Below are 27,983 nucleotides of genomic sequence, written 5' to 3'. Positions count from 1 at the left end.
ACTCTCCATACGCACCATAAATATATTTACTTCATACAGTATATAGGTAGTGTCACTAGAGCTTGAGATAGAAGACATGTTATTTACAGACATTAAACAAATAATTTGTCAAATATATTTTTTCATTAATTTCATAATGTATGCAATATTTCACTAAAAATGTAAATAATCCTTCATACAATATTCAATAAGCAACAGCTGTTGAATTCACAGCCATGATTGCTCGAGGTAAATGCTGCTTGTAGGACTGTTAAGGATATAAAGGTTTCATGCATTTCTCACATCATCTCTTCACCGTTTTTCTTGTGACATCTCTGGGTTGCCAGTCTATGCAAGATGGATACATAATGGCATATATAGACCATTGGTAGATATATATGTCTAATAGTGCATAACATCTCCAAATGTATGATTAAAATATGCGCAGTGTTAACTGTCAGTTAACATGGCATTTTTGAAGCAGTATATACAGTATGTACAGTATATAATATACATTCCCCAATACTGCCCTCTAGTGGTTCCTGTTTTACATGAATACTAAACACCCAGTACAGAAAATCTTGTCATTGCCATTAATCAATCTAACATAAGTCTGTTTTATTTGAATATGTTATATTACAAACAATTCTGAAGCTACAGACTCATTCCAAGGATATTTGTTTGTGCTACTGTTGTCATTTTTATATAAGCATAATCAGCCACTGCATCTATAATTGCAAAATTTCAGATGGGCATGTGTATTTTTAGTGATTGTCAGCTTTATTGTATTTGCTTAAAAGTGGACATGTTGAACAGATATTGGCCACTATTTGTCAAGTGAAACAAATGAGTTTCCATCCCAATTCAGATTTTATTAAATTATTTAAGTCTAAACAATGTCTTCTTTATTTTAGTGTATTGAATGAGGAGCACAGTCAAGCATATTCTACACAAAAAACTTCAAACACACAAAATCACTCTGGTTTTTCTGCTATATTGGCACACTTAAGGTGGCACTACCGTACAGACATCATACACCACACACGCGGAGTGCCCTGGAGGTTTTAAGCACCATGGAAGATCACACACAGTCCTTTGTGACTGGGGTTCCCTGGCTTTCTGCGTATGTTTCTCTGCAAACAATTCACTCACTGCAATGGCCCAGTGTTTCTGGCTTGATGTCTTTAGTCAATGCAAAAGCATTCTATCAAAAGAGAGAGGGAAGGAAATCAATACATTTATTTTAAATTAAAAGATTAAAAAGACACATTAGTTATTTGAGATGTCCATGTCATCACATGTATTTTCCAATTGGTTAGTGCAAAAATAGTACTTAAAATGAATGTATAAGTTCAAACAGGCAAAACAGTCACCCAAGTTTGTTACTTAAGAGTGGTTACCAGGAGTAAAAATGGACCACAGCTGCAACTGTCTTGCTGTCTTTCAGATGAAAGTTGACCATTCCTCCACTCCCCACCTAAGTCATTGGTACCCTGAGCATATAGCTTTATATATTTCCTGCAAAATTACAGATAGGTTACTTATGCCTGGTGCTCACACTACACATTGTGGATGGTTCTACATGGAAAGATTAGTCTTTGTGCATCAGACACTACACCCATTAACCTTAACATAAAGACTTAAGTCAAATAATTTCAATATTCTTGCAGTTGCAGATGCACATTAAATTAACTTTGAGGTGGGTGCATGCACCAATCAAACTTCAAAGAAAATATTTAAATGCACCACACATACATACACATTTCCGCATATTTGTGGTTATCAGCTTACATGGAATCCAACACTAAAACTTCCATTTTAGGGGCATCTGCTGCCAAGAGAGGCAGGGATTATGATTTACATTAATGGGAAGAAATATCCACTTAATCACAGAGAAGGGTACCTGTTATATACGTTAGGTCTGTCAGATAGTCATGTGAGAGGTATCTTTTACAAAATGTAGTCTTTCCAGATTAATCAGCACAATTTCAATTGTGTGTAATGTATTTTATGTAATGAAGGTAATGCAGATCTTAGGTGACATATATGTATCGGTGTAGAATCACAGGTTCTATTATATTTTATTTATAGCTAAGTCAGTCAATTGGATGAAAGGAAAAATGACTGACATTAAATAAAATATACCATTTTTGTTTGCCTTTCTCTTGTCATTTTTATTTTATTTATTTTTTGGCTATCTCTTTGCTTTGCCTTCTTTACTCAATGGGACAGTGCCTTAGACTTCTTCAAATTCCCGGAGAGTATGGATGACGGGCCCTCAGATGGTGGTCTATGCCCCATGACAGGCACAGAGGTTAACGAGGGAGTGGAGAGAGGGTCTGAGCCTTTAGGAAGAGGGTCAACAGGGTCTTCTGTCATTTTTGTTTTACTGCGTCCTCTTTGCTTTCTCTGGGCAGTGCATGGAGTCTACTGACATCATCTTGACTACTTGTGAGATGAAAACTGTCGTATCTGGGAATAAAAGTCTCAAGATTTTCAGAAAGGTTATGAACAGCTAGGGCTGCACTCCTAATGGCATCCTCATTCCTGTAAAGACACAATATATAATTGATAACTTTTAGCTCTTGCCCTAGCAGAAGCTGTACTGTTATTCAGCATTTCCCACAGGTTGAGAATTTATTTTAAGAAACGATGCATAACAATGGCAAAATTTTACCGATTTCAAAAAATGTAAAATATTTCTTTATGTGGCACAGATATGATCGCACGACTGTCCTTTTAATTATGTTCGCATTCAGGCACCATCCTGCTTTGCTCTACATACGCTGACTACGAGAGAAAGCGGGGAAGGCCAGCTCGCGCAGCAAAACGAGTCAGCTGTTTGTCACCTTGACATTTAAAAGAAAAAATTGGTGGGGGGAAATTTAAACAAATAAATTAATCGTATGGGAAACACTGATTACCGTTTGCCGCACTCTGAGCACTGTACAGAGAGGCCTTCCCAGAACACTGTAGCATTGCCCTCTTCCAATGTATTGTCCTTGACACCGTGATGAATGACTTGACTGGAGGTAACATCCAAATCTTAGGCCACATATGTATCATTGATGTAAGTAGTGCACATGTCTTCCCATGATTTGGCAGTGTTCTTAAAAATGGCAAAAATATGTTTGCATGGCAAATAGCTTGTCTTAAATGAGAAACGCTCACAAAAAGGACATCTGTCTGAGTCACTAGGGTCAACACTGTACCATTTTGAAGTCAAGTCAATTTATTTACATAGCACATTTAAAACAACATACAAATAGTCCAAAGTTATTGCAATTAATTAGAAGATCCATTGTGAACATAGGCCAAAGGAAAGGACACATGAAATAATAACCTTTTGTACAAGTGTTCCCGTGTCCATCTAATCCAAGCTTGATCCTGATGAAGAGCAGATATCACAGCCCAAGGTGAATAATCCTTAAAACAGGGGGGAAGCCAGTCTAGGGAGAGATATAAAAGTGTAATTTAATGGATTAGATTGAAGGAGAAAATGAAAAACAAGTATTTGAGCAAAATTACATATTAGTATCAAACATTTGTAATGTAGTCTATACAATAGTGAAAAATGGCAATGAGGAAGGGTTCATAGCTCCTTCCACTATCACTCATTACAATCCATTAAATTATATGTTACATTATATGTTGCATTCACTGAAACTCACCAATGTGCTTTGATGTCATGTCTTCTGATCTTTACTGGCCATGATATACAATAAAACAAGTAAAGTCTGTGTAAAAGCCAGGCACTTAAATCAAGTGGAGATAAGCAACACAAAACATTATGACCTGAAAGACGGCACTGGAGGATTCCAGGTGTTTGAATCCTATGTAGAGACAAAGCAGCACAGAATATGGCCTGAAACACCAGGTATTGAGTAGGCGCTTAAGTTGTGTGTGAACAGAACAAGCACATGACATTATGACACACCACCAGACACAAAACCACTGGGTGTCTGGGGTTTTAATCCTGTGAGGAATTAAAAGGGAGTGCAGCATGATAATATGAAACAGCAAGTGCTGAAACAAGATGTGTCAATCAAGTGAAGAATTAAAAGAGAGTACAGCATTACAAGTGTTGAACCAACATGCCACTGGATGATGAAAAAAGGAATACAAAAGCAAATAGACACTTAGCTAGATAGCCATTGGTAATGTTAAACTGTCTCCATTTATACAAAATATGCACGACAAAATAAACCATTATTTTGCAAGGAGGGCTTGAGTTGTATTGTTTCTTGATATAATGTGTTGCGTGCTTTATTTTGTTTGTAATGCAATTGCAAACGAGCTTGCTAGCTAATGTTAGCTAAAGTTAATTACAATCACTGATTACAACAATACATAAAACTGCTAGCTAGAACATTTAATACGCATTCATGTTCTATTACATATAGCTGTCAAATTCAAAACTGCTAAACTTAACAATGGCACAAAAATCTAAGTAACGTTAACTGGACAACTAATTAGCCTACCTGCTCAGTGCTCGCATCACACAACCCTGCGTCTTGAATTTTGAACGCGACTAGTAAAGAGCATGACCTGTGACCTCCCTGATTAACGGTCAAAGACAGGGAGGAGCTCCGCGGAACTAGAGGAAGGCTGCGTCCGAATCAGAGACTGTAAAAAATAGGTCCGAATAGTCAAAAAAAATGCGTCCTAAAGAAAGATGTGAAGGAGAATTCATAAGGACTTAGGAAAAGACAACCGCGGTGCTAAGAGAATCCGACTGCACTTACACTAGGCTACGTAATTATGCGACGACGGATGTTATTGACGTGCGTCTGCCGTGGTGAAACTACAATGTTCCGAAGATGGACTACTAAAAGCGCATCTTAGATGCTTCGCCCCGTGCGTTATTACCGTGTTGTTTCATTCAGGCTATATGAACGTAGACAACCCGGTGAAAAATATTACTTCATTACCAAGGTTGGAATTGAAATAAAAAAGGCTACCAGTCACAAAAGTGAAACGAAATGGTTGTCACATTGAGAATGGTTGCTCACGCTCACCCTCCTGTCCACTCATATTTATCGACATGAATCCAAATTAGTATGACTGTATGAAAATAATTGTTAAAGTTACAATCTCGAAGATTTCCGTTTCGTTCTCTTTGGCGGTACCAATGGCGAGAAGCAGTAATTGCAGGTGTGTTTTTGGACCTCACTTCCCATAGATCCAACCGGATCCAACCAGTGTCGCCTGTGTGACGTCAGTCAGTTGGCACCTGGGCCACGCCAACTATAACACTATTTGCTGAATTAAAAATGGTGGTTATAAAAGTAACGTTATGTACATACTCATTCGTTGTCTAACATTAGGCTAACTTAAACTGTCTTTACACTGCCGAGCTGGGTTAAAATTCTGTAGCAGACCTGGGGTAGAATTAGTGATGATAAATTTCCACAGACGTTCTTTATCCTTTTGCCCGGTATGAACATCTTTAAACTGCAGAGAAGAATTCGCGGAATTCGCTGTGGCTCGTGCAATTATGTATCTCGTGCACAATAAACAGTCTTTTTCGTGAATGATTCGTTGAGTGATATTTTTGAAACAACTGCCTTGCAAAACGTTACCCCTGGTGTTTCTGGTTTTGCTAGCTAAACTGTTCGAGAATAAAGCTGAGCTGGGTGTTAAATTAGCAATCAGAACAAGAAGAATAAAACAAAAACAAAGGAGATTTCATCAAAAAAAGGAATCAAGGCTGAAGGGACATATGAGGAAGCGTAATAAAATAATAACAACGCTAATCCATACTGCCGTATTCTTTTATTTAGTTTAGCAGACACCGGAAAAAACAGTACGCCGCTCACACAAGTGAGTTGAAGAGGGAGCCTGTTGCGTTTGCTCCGCCTACCCTCTCTGGCAGACAAAACAATGATGGGTGATGAAATACGCGTCACTAACTATGCGCCGCTTGTGATTTTTTCCCGGGAATGTCGCCACAGACACCCAGTTCTTTAATCATAAATAATAATAATAATAATAATAATAATAATTAATATAATAAGAGGCTCAATCACCATTGTGTTACCTAATTCGGCGATAGATAGTGACTTAACAGACATTTATTTTAATGAAAATCTTCGAGATTATTACTTTAAATGTATGCAAGATAGGCATAACATGTTAGGCCTACAAATCTACTACTGTACATATCATCATTCTTAAGTTTCAAACATTTTGAATTAAAAACATAATCTGGCTAAAAACGTCTCATATCCCTTTTTCTTGAAAGACAGACTTCTGTGTTATGGTTAATATGCTGATTAAGATCTGACTATAAGCCTATGCATATAATATCTTAGGAACCACCACACAACTCAGTCATGTTGATCGTTTGTTTTCGTAAACGGCCGAATGGTGCTTCGCTTTAAATGTAGCTGCCGTAAGGAACTGTGGGACGGCATTATCTCCTTTCCTTTCGTAAAGGACGGTCCAGTGTGCCTTATGCTAAAGGAGATAAGATAGGAAGCATTGAAGCACCTTTCCTTAGCATATTTAGAGAATTCGAGCAGCTCTTATCATGGCTGCCACTTAGATACTTCCGGGTCATTTCACTCAGTTAGGAACCTTCCTAAGCAAAAAACTCAGTTAGGAACAAGCAGCCAAAACCAGACTTCGTTTTTGAAGCTCATTTCCTGGTCTTGTTCTTCCTGGTTGCTCACTAGCGCCACTACGGTTGGCTCCAGTATAGGTGTTTTCATATCCGGTTTCCATGTAAGTCTACAGTACAAATGCGGTCAAAATACAAAGTCAATAATTTTTGCTCATGAGAACAAATAGTTATAATATGTGTATTTTATTTGTCTTATGACTGTCCATGGGTCGATTTCATGATTTATTGTGTCATTTGGGCACTGTTATAATATTTGTTGTGGATCAATAAGGTATAGTTTGCGTCACTTCCTGATTACTGCGAGGACTATGCTACAGTAGGGGCTACAGTCCATGGTCACTGGGGTGGGAGGTGGCGTCTCTTGGCCTTTACATTGCGGCTGCGACCACGGTCCACCTGTGCAAAGTCAGAAAATGCAGGCATCCCATTTTGTAGTGGTTTCATTATAGCGTGTGCTATTTACAGCTGCACTAGACGACCATAAAATAATCCTCCTCTGAAGTTTTTCGGTAGCCGAGTCATTTTTACTATTTCCTTTAGCCCACTTAACCAAATAATTGGTTGGCAGAAAGCGTAATCAGCTAACGCTTATTTATGTGGTAGTCCAGTAGCCTATGCTAAAACAGTTCGCAACTTCGGCTACCAAGCCATTTGACTAGCTAGCTAACCCTAACCGGCAAATATTCCATCTGTCAAACGTGTACATTCCATAAATGTCTACCTGGGCCATGCTGCACGAATGTGACAAAGCTAGAAGCTAGCAAGAAAATAATAATTAGAAATTCAATGTACATTATTTTGTCTTTATGCAACAGGCGGAAAACTTGCTCTTCAAAGTGCGTTGTCATATTTACACGCCTGTAGATCAGTTATTAAAATACTTGGTAGATTTGTTAATCACCGCTGACAGTGTTAATTTTTATTCGGTAAAAAGTGACTTGCGAACGACCGGTCAGCTAGCGTCACCCAGCAAGTGAACACCACAAACGGCGATGGAGTAGTAGCAGTTAATGGCTCATTAACTGACTGTGGCGAAAACCTACAACGATAACTTGCTTGATTAACAGCAGGTCTACCAGACAGTTATATGAAAATTAGCCTAGTCAAATCACCAGTAGGCTAGTCTACACATCTCTGATTGATTGACCATCAGTGTAGTCGATGTTCTTCCCCTGTAGTTCATATTGGTAATGCGTGAGCTAACCACGGATAGCTTACCTAGCTCACTGGCAAGCTGATATGCTAGCTAAGCATATTCGTTTTGCCGAGAAACATAAATTGAAGATAACTGAACATAATTGTATTATTAATGTCATACACATAACGTGATTACATGACACAGTCACGGATGGAAATTAAACTCCGTAAACATTTGATCATATATTTTAAAACATAACGGCAGACAGTCAGCTAGCCTCAAGTTCGTTCTGCAATCGTTCATTCAAGTTGATGGGCTTTTCCGCACCGGACTGTGAATCACTGTGTAAAACCACAGAACCGCTTAACTCTATGGTTTTGGCTCCAAATCGACAACATGGCCGCGCCCGCCATTGAGCTTCAAAACGTGTTTTAGAGACCCACGGAAAGTCAATGGGGTGACGTCACAGTAGCTTTGTCCATATTTTTTACAGTCTCTGGTTAGGAACTTTCCTAAGCTTCGGCTCCTCTTTCCTAACCCTGCGCATTACATCATCAATCTCCAATTAGGGAGTGAGTTGGCCCGGAACAAATAATAATTTAAAAAAACATATCTTTGTGCGGTAAGAAAAAAAAAGATCTCGTTAAAATACGTGATTTTTTTCTTTTTAATAAAATGCAGAGTTAATATCAGTATATCAGTGGAAGTACTTATTTTGCTGTCAAAAAATGAATGAGCCCAATGGGGAAACTGGCTTTTTAACGAAAATTACAATCAGCAGGGGGCGACATATCCGGTGCCGAGGTTGAGAACCGAAAGCTGGCCCCTTGCTAACCTCACGCCTACCTTCAAAAATTCGCGCTGGGGTAGATTACCAGAGGCAGCCTCCTACTCAAACCGGTATGACAGGTAGCCTATAGGCTACAAAATAATAATAATAATAATAAAGAAGGCCTTGTTCATACAGAGTTCACATTAACAGCTCTGTCCAGTTCAGCATGTTTCAGACGGGTTTTAGGTTAAACATTAACAATGGATAGGCCTACGTGTTTTCACACAGTTATCACATAAGACTCAGTAACAGCGCAGCCTATGTCACACGTTTCACTCTGTTTTTAACATACAGCTTTCCGCTAATTTAGGATGTTTTTATTTAGGATATTTGATTTATGCTTTTATCTTTTTGAATTATTTCTGTGATGTTCAGGCTAATATGTAAAACAGTAGCCTACATGCCTATAGAACTTTCTGACTAGGCTATATTCTGGCTTCACAGTGTAGGCTAGTCATTCTGGGGTTTGTGACTCTAAAGCAAGAAAAGTTCAGACGCTTTAAGTACCATCAAAGCAACTTCTACAGTGACTGCTATGCCACAGGAAGTTATAGGTTACGTCTGTACATTACCCAATATAAGAATATTTTTAAAATAATTTTCTTAAAAGTATCATTAGAGGTGTGATTGAATGTGTTTTACATGTTTGCCATGTGTTTTCATTTGCAACGGTTGCTACTTTGCATATTAAACCCTGCAACCTGATTGACTTAGAGCAGCAATAGCTCAACGTTCATCTGCATAACCTTTGAAGAAAAGGACACATATGTATGTTCATATTCATTTACTTAACAGTATTGGAGGAGATGTCATGTTATTATAAAAAATGTAAATAATGAGGAAATAGCCTACGTGTGTAGACCACGTTTGGTGCTTCTTGTTAATTGGTATTTTGTTATTTTTGGTTCAAAGTTTGAAAATGCAGCAGCTGTTAAAGAACCATCATGTGGACAACGGACGCTTTTCATAGCAAACTACAGATCAACTACTTTTTAAAGCTTAATCTTATTTATTTAGTTCTGATTAAGAACCCACAACCCACAACACCGCACTGCAGAAATAATACGGGAAGTTCTCATCCATTTTAGCGACAACTGTTTCTCGCCCATCTGAAGTGTTAATTCAACTCAGACGGCGTTAATTTAACATATAACCTACCCAATGGGACCAAATATTATTTGTTTAGAGAATTACTCTAACACTGGACATTTTACCATGTTGATAAACAGAGCCTCATTTAATTTAAGTAATTACTGCCTGAACTCTGTTTTAATGGTGGCCTAATCTTTTATGTCTTTAATGTCCAATGGTTACCATACGACTGCATTTTAAATGCAGCACGCACTAACGTAGGCTATTATTCACAAGCTGCTTATCGAGAAATGGGGACAATCCACCCACCGGCTGTAGGCTAGTGAGTCAGAGCTCAACAGAACGCATTGACCACAGTTTAGTGTAACTTCCTTATAACTGACTTGACTGTTTACTGCTCCTGCGGTAGCCTACCCGCTTATTGTTTAGTTTAGTTTAATTCTGTAAATATCGCAACGTACTGTAGCGTTGTTTCCGTAGGGGATAACGAAACCGACCGAGAGGCCAAAGTTCCGTTCGACAGACGTGACAAATGATAGTGTGGAACATGCTGCAGCTCTATTCGCCAAATGGAATGGACTACCTACTTATGTAGCCTACACGAGAACACGATCTGTTAGGCTAGGTAGTTGTGAATAATCGAGAAAATGACATTCGTGATGAACGGGAAAATGGACTGGTTGTATCAGCGATGCCACAGGGAATCTATTAATCAGTCTTTCTTCCGTCCTGGATTTTTAATAATATGTTTGGTAAGTGAATTGTAGCTAGCCCATAATGCGATTAAAGCTCTGGCAATCACTACAGTATTGACAGATACATATCAGTATTTTAAAATAGCGGACTATAACATCATGAATATGCTGGTTATTTTTACTTTTTGATTAAGCTATATATAGCTGGCTAATGCATGATCGCATTGCGAAATAAAAAAATAAAAACGTAGACTGTCTTAGGCGAATTAACTTTGTTCGTTAACAAAACAGTGTACAGTGCCCCTACATTGTTGCATTAATTAATCAGAATGTATCAATGTTTAAATTACGGGCAACTTTCCAGCTAGGATAGGTTCGTGATGTGAATACACATTTATTTCTATAGTCTTTCGTTTGAGATTGTTAGACAGATTGGAGGCGATCTAAATATGAAATTGCGAATACGGGAATTCCAATCTCTGTTCCACAGCAAACCTACTGAATAATGGATTTTGGAGCGCTGTGTCCAGAAAATGTAGCCTACTAAGTAAAAACATAGTGGCTTGGTTATTTTTATTTACTTCAAGGTGTTTCAATTGAAGCGGATTGTGAGTTATGTATGGGCTATCATGATGTAGCCTACGTTCTAGCTGGGTGCTTTTATCTGTTTGCATCAGGTCAGTTTTGTCGGGGTCATGATTATGACCACGTAAAAGCTTTCTCAGTAATGAATAAAACCTAGTATTACGTTTATCCTCATTTTGATGAAATCCTGCAGAAATTTCAGAACGGATACAACAGCTTAACCTTATAGCCATTAACAGTGTCTAGACATCACACGGTAAAAAAAAAAAAAAAAAAGTAGACCCGTGCCTGGAGTTTAAGACAGAGATAAGTTTAAAATAAGAATGGTCAACTACTACGCACAGTGCAGCTCATAGTTATACTCACACGCTCTTTGAGGTAGGCTTGTAAGTGTCAATCACCTTCTTGAAAAAAAAAAAAAACAGATATGAAATGTAAGATCCCAAAAAGCAATTGTCTTAAAATGCAGTAATATACTGCACATGTACAGTAAATTATACATACTGCATTTAATGTACAGGTACTGTGTGCATAGCCTGTGTTTTAAGTGTATGCCAACAAAATATATTATTATGGTGCAGTATGACTGTGAAAGTTGACCTATATAGGCCAATATAACTTGTTTTTTTGGATATTTATAGTAAACGCACTGGGTAGATGAGAAGGGTGCTCTTAATGAAAAATAAAAAAATGTCTGCTAAATAAATTTAACGTAATGTAATGTAATATTGAATTTGGCCCCAAATGAACCCTTATGTATCCATACTCCATTACCGTTTAAAACCCAGCCATTTTAAAATACATTTTCCTCAGGCTGCTGCTAGCACCCATATAGCTTGTCATGGCATTCTCATTCAGTGCAACATTATCTGTGCTTCCTCATTCATGCCACCACAAAAACACAAAAATAAAGGTTTATGATCAATGCCTGAACTCCAGTACCATTTCCTTTGTTTGGTTTTTTTTTTGTGGCAGGGGATGCTGCTGACCCTTGTCATGTACCCTGCACTAAGGACTCTGGGTTTTCAGCTACACTCAGCACTAACTGGGAGCTACATGTCAGGGCATCACTCAGTGATCCTCATCAACTGTCCCAACGAGCAAGCTGCAAAGGACATAAGCAGGTATTTCACTCTGCTCCTGCCTTTCACCCAGTTGAGATGCTGAATGACCACCTTCCGTTTCAACCTCACTTCTCTGAAGCTGGAGTCAGGCACATTTTAAGCACCAGCCTTTGATCCACCCCTGAGGGTAACTCTGATTTTCATTGGAGGAGATGATTTCCACATTGTGTGAAAGCACAGTAGCAGGATTTCCCCCAGAAAAGTTGTTAGGCCCGGTGGCAAGTATCTTTTGACAGGGGCTGTCGGCCGGCGGGCAAGTGTCTTTTTTGACGGGGGCCCGGCGAGGGCCAGCGACAGACTGATGGCAGCATTATGGTAGGGCCCTATAGTTTCTGTGATAACAGAATCACGGATGGAATCGCGTAATTGAGAATTTAAAAAAGCTATAACAGATTCCATAGGGCCCTGCATTAAGTCAATGCTAAAAGCTGACTGGAGATTTGAAAATATGACTACGTAATGTGAATGTTATAAAAAGTCATTTATTCAACACACATTTAAAAAATCTACAACTATTACAGCATAGCAGAGTCCTACAAATAATCTGACAACAATGTACAGTCTTGGAATGCTGTGTTTTCAACAACAACAAAAGAAATTAAATAAAATAAATAATATCAAAGTTTTTGCACTCTACAAAAAAACTTGTATTCAAGTCCTGATTGGCTACTGAATCTTACAACAAGCCTTGGAATGCTGGGCACATTTAAACATTTAAAAAACTGTCTAAATTCAAAATAAATTATAAACTCAAAAATGCCTGTGCTCGTTCAAATGACAAAATCTGCGTATTCCAGATCTTTGCCATGAACATTTTTGGAGTGTGTACGTTTATCCAGTTTTTAATATGCTAATGTCGATTGAAATGTGCGCAATTTTGCGACGCAAATAGAATGTTTAGAATAGAATGTAATGAACAAAAAAGCTGTTCAGTTATCTGCAACTGTATGGCCACAACCAGGGTAGAAGTAAAGCACAATTAAGTGAGAAAGAGATTGTCACCATCTATCCATCCATCCATCCATCCATTATCTGTGCCCACTTATTCCTTGACAGGGTCGCAAGGGGTGTTGGAGCCTATCCCAGCGTGGCTTCGTAAACCAGCAATGTGCATTTATCATGTTGGCAAAACCTTGACTTTTAGATCCATAAAAACATGTATTTTTTCTCATTCAGAATGCAAACAGCATATGGTTTGCCAGTTGTGCATGTGAATGTTCTACGGTATTTCCCTTGAGAAACAGATGTGAATTATGTCAGAACAATATGCAGTACATTGTAACCAATTTGACTCTCCATTTCCCACCTTATTCTTTCCTCATTTTAATTACCAGTAGAGTGTTACAGTGATGACATCTTTTTATAGGCCAACCTGGACGTTTCTTCCGCCATGGGTTCCCTTGGCAGATTTCCAATGCTTTTTTCCCACAGGGATTTCGCTTTCTGCCGAAAATGAGGACTGTGGTTAATATATGCCTAAGATTTTAACGTTTTGTTCTACAAGATAAATTACACCCATTAATATCCCAACCATGAATTTTGAAACCATTATGTGTTTTTAAAAAGTAAGATGCTAACAATCTAAATAATTGAAACTACAACGGTTGTCGAGTGCAAGTATGGAAACTTGAGTGGCAGTTGCCAGAATGCAATCGTTGTTGTAGTTTCAGTATAGCAACCTGTTAGCAACTTACCCTTTAAATACACATAACAGCTTCAAAATCCATGGTTGAGATATTAATGGGTGTAATTTACCTGTAGAATGAAACATCAAACTCTCTTAGGCTTACGTTCACCACAGACCGTATTTTCGGCAGAAAACAAAATCCATATGGGAAAAAAGCACTGGACATCTGACAAGGAAACCCATGGCTCAAAAATGTGAACTTTCTTCCAGGTTTTAGGACTACAAACTGTAACACTCTATTGCTTGTCAGTTATGGATGTGCACCTTGACCCACTGTGAGGAGCTGTGCAGCTGCTGCATGTGCGCTGCTCCTGTGCATTGGCACATACAGCACAGATTATTTATACTACAGGCCACACGGTGCTACACTGAGAGCTACTGCTGATCAGGGGAGAGGTGGATGTCTCACTCACTGCCTGGTAGCCTGCTGCTGCTGGGGTGGTCATTGGGGGGAGTTAAAGCCATGAAAGCTTATGAAACATTTCATACAGCCCTGGTTTGGATCTGTAATGACTTTAGAGTCCTGCCTTTGCTTATGGCCTTTACCAACACCGTAAAATGTTAAATGTTTAATCATCTCAGCCAGAGTACCTTTTTATTGTGATACAATACATTTAATCCTTCATGGACTGCTATAAACTCTTTTAAAGTTAAATTATCACCAAGGATTTTACTGTGCTGTATGGAGCCACTCGCATGTTGTTTCCTGATCTTTTTATTAAAATTGTTTGGGCTTCATGACCCTACGCTTAGGATTTAAATGAAATTAAAACAGCTTATTTATGCGCAAAACTACATTCCTTTTGAAGCAAACATGTTCTGTATAGTTTCAAATGGAGCGCATGGCACAATAATAACTGCCATGCTAAGGCTGAAATTACACCGGGAACCAAGTCCACTTCCTTTTCAGACTTGATGTGGGAACTACTACATCACTGCACTAGACCATGGCTAGCATAAAGGTATTAATCCACTAGTATGGATGTCGAAAGGAAGCGGACACCACACAGCGTCACTGCGCGTTCGTTCTGCTCTTGGTGTAATTCTGGCCTAAGGCTATGCGCAGACGTATGTGATATACATTTTGTGCTATGTGTGTAGGAACCATCTATGATGTATAGCATTTTTTAAGCAATTCCAGCCAGCTGCACTCCTGTTCTTCCTTCTTAACTTCCTTTCTACAACTGGCTGAGAGCCAATCCCCCTCTCATGCGCATGTCCACAATATTGCAGAACATGACAGAATAATGCAGAACTTGCTACTGGACATAATAGCCCCCAGAATTACAATAAAATATGCGTAACAGCCAATTTATGTAACAAATATCTATACTGTCTTCCAATAAATCTGCTTCTGCAAAGGAAAAGTAAAATTGCTACTGTAAAGAATTTTGGCAAAACCATACAGAATAAAGATAGGTAATGCTTTAATATTTGCTCTGAGATCATTATATGTTGGTGACCTATTGAGAACAAAATGTACTGCAGTGGGTTTTAGAAAGCAATATGGGATAAGCTACAATTCCCATTTTTTGTCTCTCTAGAGCCATAATGGAGAGAAGACTGGCTGCATGTGTCAACATATTCCCCAAGAGCTACACCATGTAAGTGAGGCAAGACCTGTGCTGCTGCTTTTGCCAACAACGTAGCAGAAATCTTTGAAGCTTAACCTAACTTCCTGAGTACGCCCAGTTTCCTTGGGAACCACCACCGTTTTGTTCCACTATCGGAATGGTAATGATTTTGCTGTTTCCAACTGTCAGATTAATGTTTGTCCCATGTGATTGGGAAATTGTGTCTGCTTGCAGCAGCTTAGTCTGTCGCTAGAAGTGACCGCTGGGGGGAAAACAAAGGTCATAGCGTACTCGCAAAAGAGCAGTACAAGTGGTGAAATTGGACAGTCTTGGCCATTTTGGCTCCATTTCATTCTTTTGTATTATAGGTACTACTGGAAGGGTGAAATACAGGATGCCACAGAAATTCTGCTGGTAAGCTGAAAAAGTCACCACATCCAGGAAACCTCAGAACTGTCTTTTTTTGTCACAAGAAATACAGTGAAAACAGTTGAATCATCTTTCTTTCACTCATAGATGGCAAAGACAAGGACTTCCAAAATCCAGAGGCTTAAAGACTTTGTGAAGTGAGTTGTTGTTGATGACCCTGTGACAGCATCCCCATTCCCCACAAACACACCTCATATCAAGCAGCACATTTGAAGTGTTCATACAGTAAAAAAAAAAGCTACTGACAAGCTTTCTCAGATTATTTAACACTGCTCAGTGAGCTGAGAAAGTCGTCTATCGGATTTGTTTAATCATCCACACTTGCACATCTGTCTGAAGATGCTGCTGCCGTTTTAATTGCATGAGGATCTGAGTGTTCTCCCCCCCCCCCCCGCCCCTTAGGTCTGTTCACCCATATGACGTTCCTGAGATTTTGAGTTTCCCTGTGGAGGACGGGAGTCTATCGTACATGAAGTGGATAGATGATGCTGTCCCAGATGACTGACCTTGCACGGCTTAATTTGGAGCTCTGGGCTTAGGGTGTGACCGATTTAGGGCCCCCAAAGGTCCCACTCATGAAGGTGGATCATAAATCTGAGGTCTACCATAACAGTAGTTTCAATTTGATGAAAAAGGTTAAACCATCCCCGGAAAGTTTTTAGGGTATTATGCATTTTGGTTGGGTGAATATTGTAATATTTTTCCAGTCCACAGGCTAGTGATGTTTGTTGCATGCATTTCAGCCTGTATTTTCAATCAATGCATCCATTATCATGGCTCAAAGACTCAAAACTGTCCATTACTAATACTAATTCTAATTTACGTAGTGTTTCTGTAATTTTATTAATTATATTTTATGATAAACAAATATGGTCATACATAGGCAAAACATTTTCTTTTATGAAGACAGCTAAACAAAACATTCATATATTGATTTTACTAATTATTTACTAAGTCCATGAAGCCAAAGAAAGTTCAAGATTAAGCTTCCGAGGTATCCATGACAAGCACTGAAACAAACTGTGAAATATTGGCCAAGACTCCTGACAATTTCAGGCGCTGGGTCCGGGTTCTTGCAGTGCTGCCTGCCAGCATTTCCACTGAGGTTATCCATTGTGCAGCTGGAAAATTTGTCAGATTAGTGGCGAATTAAGCAGTCACCCTCCCACCTCATCTCTCTGGGAACATGTCTGACAGCACGTAATCCTCAGGGCAGATGGGTGAAATAGTTTGCACTGCAATGGATGAACTTGCTATAATTCTACACTGAATAGATAGGAATGCTGTGTATTTACATGTATTTTTCCTTTTTGTTTTCCATACCTTATATTTACATGATTTTATTAAAGGTACAGATTTCATTTCTAAAGAACGTATTTATTGACCTTTGTATTACTAGCATCAATTTTACAGGTTTAACTGGTAAGTAACCAAAGACATTGAATGAGTACAAAATAAAAAAGCATTTTAGGGAGTCCCATGGTGGTTTAGCATGGCAATGCTGATTTATTATCTACACTTGAGACATTCATACTTTTTAAATATCTGACATACATATTCAGCTATATTTAGTTTGCAATACTGAATCACTTTACTGGTGTGAGTACAGCCAGAGGAGGGGGTGCGTTGGAGACCTTTCTTGTGTGTTAGTGGTTGAGTGTGAAGGCTGGCTGCCCTTCGCCACAGGGGTTGCTCTATGTGAATCTGTTATCCAGAGGCAGAAATTGGGAAGCTAACTGCATTTACACAAATAAAGCCACACATGTTCTGCAAGCACAGACTGGCTTGAAGAAACCAGATCCAGTAGCTCAAGGCGCACAAAAAGTTTGGCGGTAAATATTTACTCTACTCTGATCCAATAAACCTTGTACAAGCATGCACTGTTTATTCACAGGGAGGGTTTCAGGGATGGGGAGTTGGTTACCTTAAGGCTTAAGGACACAGACGTGCATTCCATTAACATCAAGTTAATGGATAATAACTTGGAAATCCTGTTTTGAGTATCAGTCATGCTGTTCCCTTCAAAGTGGAATGACTCAAGTTAACAGTTAACAGGTTAGCAAGTATGTTTAACTACAAACCTTTTTTCAAGGCATGTCGAAAAGAACAATTTTACTCAGTGAGTATTCCTTGTATTTTAATTCCATTCCACAAATGGAAAACATTTTCATGATTTTGACCATCTAACATGAATCTAAACAAATTTACTGTCAAATGACTAAACAAAAAATGTATTACTTTGACAACCTACCTTAAAACCTGTTTTTTCCTGAAATAACATTTGCATTTGCAACTGTGATAGCTCAGTCCTTCACAAATGGCATCATGTGGTCTGATGTACTAGATAAGGAATTGCAGTTGCCGAATGATGCAATGAATTGGAGACAGACACAATTCATTACAATGCTGGATATTTTAAACTGGGCAGAACAAGAGTGGGGCTATGCAAACTGCTGATGCATGAGCTCTGGCTTGGCTCACAGGGCTGTGCACTTTCTCTGCAAATACTTTGCTTGGTGTGCACTAAACAGGGCTCAGCTGATTTATGAATCAATACCCAGTGTCAAACAGACAAGTTTATTTCAGGAATTAAAATAGGAATGGACAGAACAGAGTGACAGAAATTAAGACTGGTCTGGAAGATTGAATCAAACTCTGAATCTGAAGGTTGTGGCTCAACGCGATCATTCAAGCCAGGCATCCTGTGAGATTAAACCGGTCTGACAACTGGCCAGTTGGACGAACCCTTTTCCAACATCCTCTGTCTTAGGACACAACAATGGGCGCACAAAGAAATGTGCAGACACATACAAGAGCGTTTGTTCACGAGACTCTGCAGCCACAGAACCCTGCTGATAGGAGGGGCCCAGCCACGCTGAATGAACTCCAGTACGGAGGTGGTGTGGCGTGCTTCACCGTTCAGTCTGTGCAGCACTCAGTAATGAGCTCAGCGCCGGCAGTGGCAGATTCCTGGACTGGCCCATGAATGTGCTAAGGTCTTTTATTGAATGTCTTGCGATAGGCAAAACACAAAAGTCTAATGTAACAACCTCTATGCAATCTCTTGAACAAAAATCAGCATGAGAAAAGTAAGCCGTATTTTTAATTGTTCCTACATTTGAAATCTTGGCAAGTAAAGAATGTGTAAGAAAGATATTTGGGACAGCCTATTAATAGAATCATAAAGATACCACAGGTATTATTCATAGATCTAAGGAGGGCATATAACGCAGTGTAGCATGGGAGACTTTAATAGATGGGTTAACTAAATCAATGTATTCCTGAAATATCCTGATATTTATCCAGGAATTTGATTACCATTACAAACACCAGATTTTTTTAAATGCTCAGAATTGTCTTATATGTAGCACAATAATTCAGTGGTGTCCTGTGACTCACTTTTCTATGCCTCTTCATAGGCACACTTCTCTGCTGCTGTCCACTGCTGTATAAACGCACCTAATACTGACATTAGTGCCTTTAACTTTTACCCATATGGGGTGCCTAACAGTCACCCAATCTAACCTGCACCTTATTTATACCTAAACCTTGAGGAGTATTACATTGCTGCAGGTTATGATGCAAAGTTATATTGTGGTGCCCCCTGCTGGCCACCTGAACCTTCTGGTGCATTCTGTAGTGGCACTTGTTGCACCCAAACTTCAGTTTCTTCCCTGTGGGTCATTGTACTGTAGTTAGAATTATTTTTGTGGAACAAAGCTAACCTTTATTTCTGGGGTGTTCTGGATGAATGGCAGGGATATACTACAGTTAGTGTTCTAAATTAAATCAATACCTTCAAAGGTCATACAAACATTCAATATCTAACTCAATATTAAACAAAATAGAGGCAAGTCCAATCACTGACATGTAATTTAAACTCTGGAAAGTTAAAAAAAGTCAAAAGCATACAGAAACAAATATCAGATACTGCATTTCTAAAACACAATTTCAGGGCTATACTACTAGAACAATGAAATACATGTGTGCTACACCTGACCTCCTAAACAGTGATTCCACTTATGCAAGTATTATTTGTATATGAATGTACTGCATGACAAATTGTGTACTGTGTGGTATGCGTGACCTATGTGGCCACTCTTGTTCCTTAATAATTTCTGTCCCCACTCATCTATTTTTATGCAAGTACTGTAAATCCTGTGTGCTCATTAAAATGTATATCAAGCCAAAATGAAGATTCTGGCAGCAACTTATTGTGCAGAGAAACACAATGTGAGAATGAACTTTATTTTACTTGTGACAGTAATAACACATCATGGCTACCAGAACAATATCATAATGATTATTTCATGACTTGTGGGTACTTCAAGGGGAACCTGCACTAAAATATAAGGGTTATGAATAAACGTAGGTAAAGAAGAAATACAAGAAAATGCAGTATTGCAATGGTAATACAACCTGTTTATAAAGAAGACAGAACCAGAACAGCTGTACCTAGTTACTAAGTATTTTGTCAGTAAATCTGCTACGTTAGCGATATACAGTGATAGCAATCATGCTTACTTTTGTATTTTACTCCTTTGGTAAATCTTCAGTGATTGGATTACAATTTGTGCTGTCAAATCTACCAAATCTGAAAATACTATTTTTTATGCAAAGTTCCCATTTTCTTTATTGTCATGAATGTGGGTATAATGAGGCACGATACAAGAGGACACTGATGTGTTAACAGTATTCTTTTGGTCATGACAATAATGCACATAATATTACAAGTGTATGATATTTTATGTTAGATCTTATTGGAGATCACTTCTGACTGACATCTATATGAGCTCCATGGGATATCTACAGAATATTGGTTATAAAAATGAGAAAATGTGGAACCAGCTAAATAGATTATCAATTGTCTATCAGTTCTAATGATACATATGTCCATGTCAACATAGCTGCTTTTATGAATGAAAACCAATATGACAGTATTTTAATAAAACATGCATCTAATAATCATATTGATTCTCAATTGACAGGACAGCCGCATAATGCATGCTTGCAAATATACAACGTTCACATTTTTATGAAACAGTGCCAAGAAAGGGAGAGGGAAATCAACAGTAAAAGACATAGACATTCTCACCTGGCCAATCAGGATAAATAGGTATAGTATTGGTTGCTAAGGTTGATATAGCTCACTGTGTTGTCAAAGCAAGTGACAGGAGAAAAGAATAAGCCAGATACACACTAGTAATAGGAAGAGCTTTTGCTCTTCTACACACTTGGCACAGTGTGTGCCTGGGAAAGGTGCCTTTTAAATTGAGTATCCACTAGCCGGCCATGTTAGCTAGTCTGGCATTTGAAACATGAATTAAACCCAATAAAAAATGTTTTTTTAAATAAAAAACTGAAGTGCTGTAAAAGTAAAGATTGGTGGGTGTGGAGAAGTACATTAATCAGAAGAAAAAAATTTCAATGTCAAATTTGTGGTGCAAGGAATTGTCTTATGAGGACTATAGTGATGTTATTGTTTGGATTAACTGTGGAAGGCGAGTAGAGATACAGAGGAACATACTGCCATAGACATGCTGCCCCAGAAAGACACACATTGCAAACTGGCAGGGGCATTAAACGGTAGCAACTTTAAATCATCTCCTGACTGGGAAGTGCTTGTAACCTAAACTAAAATTAAATGTGATTAAGGTGAAATGTGAATTTGCTCATATTCCCCTCGGACGTAACAGAAGAGCATGAATTCTGGGATGTGAACACTGTGTGCCTCTTCAGCAATGCCTGGGAAAGGTGCTTTTTAAATTGTGTGAAACAAATGGTAATTCATAATGCACAAGGCCCAACAATTTACAGCCATTAGTAATTTTACAATTGACCATTTATCTAGGGCCATTTATATTCACTGGCTAGTCACATTAAAAAACTGAAATGAACAAAAATGGGGAAACTTTGTTAGCTAGCCGCGTGTCCCATTAAATATAATTATAATTAGGCGGGCTTGCTAACAACAAACCATCGGTACTGCCTTCTTAAGGTATAGTATCAGCGACAGTCCAAATTCTCCAAACAAAAAATAAGGCAGGTACCACTTAAGGCACTTTATTAAATGCCAGGGAATTTACTGTATCTGGACATTTGTAAGCCACATGATGGGCTTACAAGATATATAGTGGTTTTATGCAATCTAACACAAACTAAGCTAAGAGGGCCATGCTGATTCAATGAGAAGGGAAAAAAAATGAGTATGCACTGGGCGGCCATGTTAACTATTCCGGCATTCACACCATTAATTAAAAAAAAGTGCAGAACCACCACATATGGCAGTCCAGGCTGCTGCCAAGAACCCATTTTTGACTTCTCTGATTGATTGCACAAGGCTGTCACACAGCATGAAAATTACTCCAGAATTTGCTGCCATTGCAATAATGCGAATTCTCTAAAACATGCCCTCGGCTACGACTGATTTTACATCATGTAGGCCTTGATATGTTAATGTAAAACTGGAGACTGGCATGTTAGTCCCTGATTGGCCACTGCATGAATGTCCTGCCTTTAGCTGCTGAATTTGACAAATTACACACACATGCACGCACACATTCCAGCAGTAACACTCTTTACAACTTAAATCAATGAAAAGAACAATAATGAGGAAAAGAAAAACACAAAGAAGTTGAGGCCACGCATATGGAAACGCGCACCCTGTATACTCATTCAAATTCAGGACATAGCAACACTGTATTCAAAGGTTTTCCATCAAACACTAAGACTGAAATACTGTATATCTGGAAAAAATGACTTTAGATGATCATAAACTTCTACGTTGCATTTCTACACTCTTTTGCTTTGAACAGTTGTACTGTAATTGTTTTTTGCAAATTAAGTGCTTAAAGTTTTCATAGAGGTAACTGCATCATCAAGGATGCATTGTCCACCACGTTGAAGTTATATATACCGTATACATTTATTAATAATGACTTAGTCAACATAGAGCTTATAGTATTTATACACAAAACAGTTTTGGTGCCGATTAAAACATTCTAACAGCAAATAATACTTTGGTCGAATAAGTATCATCAATTTACAAAATGATTACAGATTGCATAGCTGAAGGCATTTGTTAAAAGTGCAACAAAGCAAGAGAGTGGCCTAATATTCAGATGATCTAAAAACGCTGTTAATTATAAAAGGTAATAGGCCTATAATGTTTATAATGTACATATACTTCAGATACACAATAAGAGCAGATTTTAATCAGGCCATTCAATCAACTCAAAGCAGAGCCATTCATTCCACTGCCTGGACTGCACCTGTTAGTTAAAGAATGAGCAGTTTAAGTATGTGTAGGAACAAACGCACACCAAAAAACTACCACAAGGTGCTGGATCGCAGGAACATACACAAAAGGAGAAGAAAAAACTTGCACACTCACTCGATGCTCTAAAAAGTAATAATTGTATTTAGCCAAAGGCACAGTTAACGTTTTGACCACATCAGACCCAGTTCTGACGAAGGCCGATGTGTTTGAAACGTTAACCGTGCTTATGGTTTAATAAACACAATGATTTCTTTGGATCATCAAGCGTGTGTGCGAGTCTTTTCTTTTCCCAGTTTAAGTATGCAGCATATTTATGCCTGCAAGCCACTGGTGAAGCACCTAAGAGAAAAAAAATCCTGGAGTAATAAAAAGAGCTAAGTGATGCTATCCATAAAAAAGAACATAGCTAGGAAATACAATAGACTTCTTTGGAAATGCTAAATGGACAAATCACATTGAAGGGCCATATGGTTACTCCTTTCCCCCCCAGAAGAAAAATAATTAAAATGAGAAGAAACAACTGTGACATCTAATAGAGTGTATTATTCTTGTCTGAGATAAACGTGACCCGTGACATCTTGATACGAAGTATACGCTAAAGATAGGCAGTAAATGTCACCTATCCAGTATACATGGGAAGGCAGCCTGGGCCTGTGTAGTTACCAACCTGATTACGGAGAACCTGACAAACAAAACTTGACAAACGTTCGTAAGTAGCTCTAAAAAATTATTTTTTAGAGCTACTTACTTCCCTGATATCGCCGCTGACCTGCTCCTGGGGTGGCTGAAGCGAATTACTGATTAGCAGTAAATAAAAAATGCATTTCGCTACATGTGTTGCTCCGGGGATTTTTTCCTTTTAATAATATTTAAAAGATAATATTTTATCTTTTTTATTTCATTCTGGAGATAATATTTTCAAAACCAAGAATTAAATAGACAATTAATATGAACACCATCAGAATGGAAAGTGTAAAAAATGGCTATTTAAACCCAATTAAAAAAAACCTAGTGTGATTGGTGGGTGTGGAGAAGTACATTAATCAGAACAAAATAAAATTTTTATGTCAAAATTGTGGTGCAAGGAATTGTCTTATGAGGACTATAGTGATGTTATTGTTTGGATTAACTGGAAGGCGAGTAGAGATACAGAGGAACATACTGCCATAGACATGCCCCAGAAAGACGCACATTGCAAACTGGCAGGGGCCTTAAACGGTAGCAACTTTAAATCATCTCCTGACTGGGAAGTGCTTGTAACCTAAACTAAAATTAAATGTGATTAAGGTGAAATGTGAATTTGCTCATGTTCCCCTCAGACGTAACAGAAGAGCATGAATTCTGGGATGTGAACACTGTGTGCCTCTTCAGCAATGCACCACCAGTGCAGGAAAAATAGGCATAACTAAGAAAAGCAGAAAACAGGACACAGGGCACATTCAGTGAGGCTCTGGACACTACAGCACTGCAGAAGCACTGACACTTCGCAAGGATACACTGCTAAGTACAGTACCACTCTATTGCCTTTTTTATCACTACAGTTTCTGCAATGATCCAATTTATGTGCGTAACTAAAGGCAAGCATAGTACAAAGATCTGTGCTAGGAGAGAGAAGAAACAGAACTAAGGAGAGGGAAATGGAACTGTAAAGATGTGGCCTCCTGAGGACAGGAGTGGAGGACCAGACCAGGTGAAGAGCAGGATATGATCCCACTGACCCTTGCCATTCTCCAGCCTGGGTCAGTAGGGGGTGGTGCCCTCCCACTCCACCAGGTACTGGACCTTGCCCTCCGGGGTGACCCGGCGGGCCAGCACCTGGTACTTCTCCCCGCAGTTGAGCCGCCCGGCCGCCCCGAAGTAGCTGGTGATGGAGGACTTGAGGTGCGACAGGGAGGAGTCGTCCTCGTTGATGCTGTCGAAGGTGTGGCTGTCGATGCCGTCGTCCATGGCCTCGGGCGCCTCCTCCGCCTCCAGGACGCCGGGCCCCAGGTCGCCCTCGGGCGGGGCCGCCCGGCCGGCCGGCGGCGCGTAGGCCGACGTGCGCAGCTTCCTCTTCCTGCTGCCCACGTTCTTCCTGCGAAACGCGGCAAACAAACACGGACGTCTTCAGCGAACGGGCTCAGCGTGATCGGGCCAATTAAGCGTCTTATCACCTCAATTTGGTAATTATGCCTCAACACCCAAACTGGAGAAGGCTTCCAGACATCCGGCACTACGGAGCGCCCGATCCTGAGATTACCCATCAACAGTCTGCGCTCGTGTGATCACACCCCTGAGTGGCAGTCGAGCTTGGCACGGCTGTAAATGGACTCCCACAGCACAGCGGGCTCTGTGGAACGGCTCTGTTATCCCAATCCTGGCTCTGAGTCTTTCTGCTGGCGAGAACCGCTCCAGCGAAACACTCCCTGCACCTGTCGCCTTCCCAGCCCCCAAACCCACAACCTGACATTTCAATTCACTATTCTGGAATCCAGTCCAAATTCAAACCATCAATTGGTACTAGAATTTTAATTAGAATTTTTAAAAACCTCCAGGATGCAGAATTCAAATTTTTAAGTAATATTTAATTCAGTGACATCCAAAAAAATCTATTTATAGCACAGTATTACATTAATTTAGCAGACTCTTATCTACTATAACTTACAATGAGACTGTAAGTGTATTCACCTAATTTATATGAGTAGCAGTGGGAGACCAGGGTAATAACATTCCCAGTGCAGCTGGTAGCTGTGTTAACACCACTGAAGCACTAATGCAAATTAACTGTGCTAAGCAAGAGCAAAAATACTGATCCTGAATATAGACAGATTACATCTATAAGAATCTCTATGAAGAAAAACTCCAAAACCTGAACTAGTACGCAAGGTAGTGGGGATGGGAACGGGAGGGGAACCAAGATGTACTCAGAAATGGTGGACCATCAGTCCAACGATTCTGCTGTTCTTACCACCCGCTGTCTTTTCATATTTATAAAATATTCACTGTGAAATGAAAAACTAATGCACATAATGAAACCATTTTAAAAAGAACTTCTCAGATATTAACATAACATGTCAGATATTCATTTCAGATTGTTTATTCTTTTGTCATCTTTAAAGTAACCTATTCTGGGAAATGTAATATATAATATTTAAATTCAAGAATGTATTGGCATTTAGCAGCAATTCTCAGTCAATTTAGAACCAACCCCAACCCAAGCATCATATACTTGCATAACAGTAGATTAGAAGGGAAACTATGTTTGGTTTGTGTGTGTGTGTATATATATATAGTGTGTATATATATATATATATTTATATAAATTACTTTCCTTCTCCTTTCTTTCCTCTACAGTCTGCATAATTTCTCTCAGTGTAACTTAACCAGTGAAAATCTGGAAACTGATTAGTCACCTTCAGTGCATGATTATATAATGCAGGAATGGAAATGGCATTCTTTCAGTTTACGAGCCAAATCATGACACAAGCGACGCTGTTAAGTGTGAAGTTGTGAATTTCCATTTTGTGGATTGCCACAAACAAATGTATCAGTCTGACTGAATCTGACTCACAGTTATTCAAACAGGGTTAAAGCCTTGGTCTGCCATAAGAGCACAACTCAAAAACAGAATTCACTTTCTCACTCCAGGAAGCACATGGGTCACATTCTTCACTGCGCATAGGACAGGTTATCTCGCAGAAACATTAAGACACAAATAAATGAAACGTATATGAAAGATCCGAAAGCTTTCATGGAAACGACCAACGCCACTTAATATATTTGCAGAGTACAACTACATTTTCAATCAAGTGTCATAATGATCAGCCTCACCTGAGGCTATAGATAACGATGGCAATTCCATATTGTATGCTTTCAGTAGCTGAAATAACATGATTGCCAGTGCGTTACAGACAGTTATTTAGGCACTTACATTCTCTGACCCAAAGCTGGCATTCCTTTAAATTTTAATTTAGAAAAGCCATAAAAATGTGGATGGAAATGTCACATTGATATATAAAAAAATGTGTATCTAAACGGGGACTGCTACGATCACACACGCACACCACCATCTGTTACAGCTGAAAAATGAACACTAGATGGTGCTGTGGTTATCTACCAATTATATTTTCCCCTTCTAGATGTGAGCACTTTGATTTTGGTCAATGAAACAAAAAACCCCTTTAAAACCTAAAGTAAACCACAACCCGGTAAAAGCTAGCGCAACCTTCCCCCATTTAGTTCCACTGGAGTGTTTTTCCTGCACAGGGCTCACGATATTAATCCTTCCAGCAGTTCCCCTCGGCTGCAACTGCACGGATCAAACCACGCACAGCAGGGGGCGCCGTGGGGGCCATAACCACAGAACAAACCAATTTATTTTTCCAATGTTGGAAGGCTTCATTTGAGGAGCCATCAGAAATCCCAGATAGACACTTAAGCCACAGCACGGCAACATGAAAGGGGCGGAAGAAGAAGGGGAGAGAGGGAGAGAGGAGTCGATGCCGAGCGTTTGATCTGCTCCCTCAGTGGTGTCGCGCAGTAGGGAACACTCTCCCATTTCACACAGCCGTGTTGTTGTCCCTTGGAATTCTTATCCACACAAAATACGTGTGTATTTATTGCTTTATAAAGGGGGGGGGGGGGGGGGGGGGGGGAATCCCCTTCACACTCAAGCATACTTTGAGATGCTAATGAGAACACAACTCTAAAAATAAAAGCGGAGTGACAAATTGAGTGGGGAAGGGAGGAGAGGGAGGAGTGGTGGAGAAGCCACCCACATGCGCACGGCCACGCAGAGTCTTTATTTCCCCCTGGTGGCTGGTCAAAGGGTCGGCCGGGTCAGAGGGCCTAATGAAAGACTTCCCCAGCAGTGATTGCAGCTGATACCTCTGCAGGTTCCTCCTCAAAGGTTAATTAAAGAGCTACTGTTGGGAGCTTGTATCAACCCGATGCCCCAAATGCTCG

General features: G+C 39.3%; 2 protein-coding genes and 1 long non-coding RNA gene across 5 annotated transcripts in view; 1 reads left to right on the top strand and 2 right to left on the bottom strand.

Annotated features, from left to right (window-relative positions):
• Positions 1-500: 500 nt before the first annotated feature.
• On the bottom strand, positions 501-4,625 carry LOC118212460. Of its 3 annotated transcripts, none has more exons than XR_004762232.1 (4): positions 4,461-4,625; positions 3,651-3,812; positions 3,323-3,428; positions 501-1,183 (listed from the first exon to the last, which is right to left on the bottom strand). It is a non-coding gene; the product is annotated as an uncharacterized LOC118212460 (long non-coding RNA). The 3 variants fall into 3 exon arrangements; XR_004762231.1 differs by lacking the exon at positions 501-1,183 and adding an exon at positions 2,441-2,526; XR_004762230.1 differs by lacking the exon at positions 501-1,183 and having other exon boundaries at positions 3,191-3,428.
• Positions 4,626-9,952: 5,327 nt separating this feature from the next.
• On the top strand, positions 9,953-17,242 carry zgc:63972 (protein CutA homolog). The gene is made up of 6 exons (XM_035391018.1): positions 9,953-10,418; positions 11,922-12,070; positions 15,302-15,361; positions 15,700-15,745; positions 15,848-15,897; positions 16,163-17,242. The coding sequence occupies exons 1-6, from the start codon at positions 10,314-10,316 to the stop codon at positions 16,263-16,265; spliced, it is 513 nt and encodes a 170-aa protein (XP_035246909.1). The 5' UTR covers positions 9,953-10,313; the 3' UTR covers positions 16,266-17,242.
• Positions 17,243-19,992: 2,750 nt separating this feature from the next.
• Positions 19,993-27,983, bottom strand: part of phf19 (PHD finger protein 19) — a 43,502-nt gene continuing 35,511 nt past the window's right edge. The window contains exon 15 of the mRNA XM_035391016.1: positions 19,993-25,113. Coding sequence (XP_035246907.1) covers positions 24,780-25,113 — 334 coding nt within the window. The 3' untranslated portion in view covers positions 19,993-24,779. The remainder of the gene's footprint in view (positions 25,114-27,983) is intronic.

This window comes from Anguilla anguilla, chromosome 14 (genome assembly GCF_013347855.1).
Source record: "Anguilla anguilla isolate fAngAng1 chromosome 14, fAngAng1.pri, whole genome shotgun sequence".
Taxonomy (NCBI): Eukaryota; Metazoa; Chordata; class Actinopteri; order Anguilliformes; family Anguillidae; genus Anguilla; species Anguilla anguilla.
The sequence above is the reverse complement of the archived record's forward strand: the minus strand, read 5'-3'. Positions and strand labels throughout refer to the sequence as shown.

Coding starts and splice junctions, on each gene's coding strand:
- zgc:63972 (XM_035391018.1), top strand. CDS start 10,314: ATGACATTCGTGATGAACGGGAAAATGGACTGGTTGTATCAGCGATGC. Junction 15,746..15,847: donor ATGCCACAGAAATTCTGCTG/GTAAGCTGAAAA, acceptor TTTCACTCATAG/ATGGCAAAGACAAGGACTTC. Junction 15,898..16,162: donor AGGCTTAAAGACTTTGTGAA/GTGAGTTGTTGT, acceptor CCCGCCCCTTAG/GTCTGTTCACCCATATGACG.